The sequence below is a fragment of the Lipotes vexillifer genome, unplaced genomic scaffold (assembly GCF_000442215.2).
Source record: "Lipotes vexillifer unplaced genomic scaffold, Lipotes_vexillifer_v1.1 scaffold1094, whole genome shotgun sequence".
In the NCBI taxonomy this organism is placed as follows: domain Eukaryota; kingdom Metazoa; phylum Chordata; class Mammalia; order Artiodactyla; family Lipotidae; genus Lipotes; species Lipotes vexillifer.
Genome location: NW_006792775.1, coordinates 3,567,142 through 3,570,148, shown reverse-complemented (window position 1 = coordinate 3,570,148; position 3,007 = coordinate 3,567,142). Strand labels below are relative to the sequence as shown.

Below are 3,007 nucleotides of genomic sequence, written 5' to 3'. Positions count from 1 at the left end.
AGGAATGCCCCCAACCCTTCGTTTGTCACTCGACAAGCCGAGACCATGGGGTCATGTTTGCCAACCTGAGTCACGTGGCCGGGCCCCAGGGCCAGCGCTGCCCTGGCTCAGGTGGGGTACGTCCCCTCCCCCTCCCAGCTGGCGTCTGCACTCACTGCTCTGTTCCCGCGCCAGGCGTTCGTGATCTCTTTCACGTCGGACTTCATCCCTCGCCTGGTGTACCTTTACATGTACAGTGAGAATGGGACGATGCACGGCTTCGTCAACCACACCCTCTCCTCCTTCAATGTCAGCGACTTCCAGAATGGCACGGCCCCCAACGACCCCCTAGACCTGGGCTACGAGGTGCAGATCTGCAGGTACCGCCCAGGCAGCTCTCTTTAAAGAGCCCCATTTGGGGGGCTTCTGCGAAAACCCCAGTTCAAGCCAGGATTCTTTCAGGGCAGATCACAGAACAGCTCAGTCTTGCTTCAAGGGGAAAAAAAAAAATATCCCTGGGGTGGGGGTAGGAGGTGATTTATTAGTTCTTTAATTAAGAAGTCCATGGTAGGCTTCAGGCATGGCTGGATCCAGGGGCTGCCGTTTGTCATCTGGCCCCATTCTGACACTGCCTCCCAATTTTATACATTCCTGCATGTGGGCGTCATTTCCTGACAGGCAGTAGGCGTCCCCCAGCAGTCCTCTCTGCTCAGCAGTCCCAGTAGGGGGGGGCTTTCTTTCCCACTAGTCAGCAAAAGTCCTAGGATTGAGTCTCAATGACCTGTCTCGGGTCAGAGGCCCATCCCTGAACCAATCACTGTTGCCAGAGTGTGCAGGGCTCTTATTGGCTAGGTCTGGGTCGTGTGCCAGGGTATGGAGTCATAGCCATAGATTTGGGGCATCCCAAGGAAAACTGGGGTGCTGGGTGCTGGGCAGGCAAAAGCAACAGATGTCTGAGAGGGTCCAACCTGTGGGGCCCCATCAGCTGGCCAGACCCTCAGGGCGGGCCGGCAGCACCCCAGGAAAGACGGAGACGGGGAATAGGGTGGGGGCACGAGTGAGGGGCAGAGCCAGGCCTGGCTATTCGCTGTGCATCTTCCACGTGCCAGCCTGGCTGGGTTAGGGGCCGGAGGCTCAGGGCTGGGGCTCGGGAGCGGCCCACATGATCCCTGCTGCCCAGGGACTTTGTGCAGGGACAACAGACATCACGAGTTAAAGGGGTGATAGTAGCCGGAAGCCCGGGTAGAGGGTGGAGGCAGTAGGGGTCACTCCAAGGGGAGGGGCAGAGCGGGTAAAAGAAGAGTGGTGAGCAGGGGTGTCCGTGGGTGGGAAACTGCAGCCTGCTCTGGAGCGTAAAGCGTAAAGGGAAACGTGGACGGTAGGGCTGAAGGCGCAGGCAGGGGCACGGCATCCTGGGTCAGGAAACAGAGGACTGTGGAGCGACTGGCCACGGGCTTTGCCGTGAGGCCGAGACCGGGGAGGCAGAGTGGGGCACACTCAGCATCTGTTGGCAGTCCGCACTGCCTCCAGCCCAGCTGAGATTCAGAACACGGAAGACCGCAGGGGCCAGAGCACGTGTCACAAAGCCCATGACGCGCAGCCCTTTCTGCGTAGGGCGGATGATTTACCCCAAGCCTGTTTACTCTTACTTTGCGCATAGTTCTATCAAGCTTACCTGTCTGTCTTCATACCCTTGACCTAGTAGCAGAAAGCAGAGGAGACTACAGCCAGGGTCCAGGGTGCTGACAGCAACAAGCAGTGGCATGTGGATGCTTGCAAAAAAAAAAAAAAAAAAAAAAAAAAATTCTAAATAAGCACTGTGTCAGTTTAACTGAAAAAGTTTTTTCTTTCTTAGAAATTCATGAAATTATGGTGTATCATATGATAAGTGGTGTCTAGCAGACATTTAACAGTGCTGGTGACATTGTAAGTAGGTACAACTCCTTTGAAAAGCAATATGGCAGTATCAAAGGCCAAAAAATCATGTGTATACCCAAGAAATCCAATAATTCTAAGAGTTCATCCAAATGAATGTATAAAAAAAAAAAAAAAAAAAAAAAAAAACTGGCCCAAGAAATGGAAAAACAGCACCGCGTGCGGTCATTGGAACAGGCAGGCAGACCTATCCAGCATAGGTGCTACTGATGGCTTTGCAACAGCAGATGCGCCCGGCTGACCCCGAGTGCTTAAAGAGAAATTACACGACGTGCCGTGTGTTCTGTGTCAGGGCAGGGACCACACCTACTCTGGGACCCGGTACAGCCAGGCCTGCCAACGAGAAAGGGCAGGTGACACACAAACATGCAACACGACATGCTTCCCGCTTTTCAGAATCCCACCCACCGCGTGTTTCAAGGCACATGTATGCGAGCACGCACATCACAGGAAAGGCCCGGGTGATCTCCGGGTGACCCCCTGGAGAGCTGGGGGTCAAGGGCAGGGACTCAAGGTCCCTTCCTCGCCATCCTCCGCAGGCACGGGCCCCAGAGACCCCCAAGCTGTCCAGGACCCCTGCCGCTTCTCAGCCAGCGCTGCACCTCTCTCGCTTTGTTTGAACATCCCACGCCAAGAACACACTCAGGCTGACATATTTAACTCAAAATGAATTTTAGAGGAAGAATGATTTAGAACAAAGAAGGCAGGGATATAGGTGGTCATTTTATTATAAATTCCCTCAGAAATGTCAGTGTTGGTGTTTCCTGGGTAAGAATCAGGCATCGGGCATCCAGCCCCCGGGAGCACCTCCCCATCCATGCATCAGTCAGGAGTCCTGGCCATGCAGGGGGAGGCCAAGGAGACAGAGCAGAGACCTGGTTTTTAAGTGAGAATCTTGTTACTTTTACCCCCACAGAGAAGGAAGGCCATGGGCCAGTGCACTCTGCTCGCTGGGATTCGGGCTTTAGCCAGGCCCACCCAACCGTTGCCCACTATTAAGTGCTGTAGGTGCCGTGAGCTCCGTGCTGCCGGCCGCTCCCCTGTCAAGCCACCTCCCAAAGGAGCAGCACCCAGCCCAGCCTGGGGCAGCAGG

The 3,007-nt window shown here is 54.9% G+C and overlaps 1 protein-coding gene across 1 annotated transcript in view; it reads left to right on the top strand.

Moving 5' to 3' along the window:
• Positions 1–3,007, top strand: part of ANO1 (anoctamin 1) — an 89,325-nt gene that overhangs the window by 82,363 nt on the left and 3,955 nt on the right. Inside the window, exon 24 of the mRNA XM_007466015.1 lies at positions 175–359. Coding sequence (XP_007466077.1) covers positions 175–359 — 185 coding nt within the window. The remainder of the gene's footprint in view (positions 1–174; positions 360–3,007) is intronic.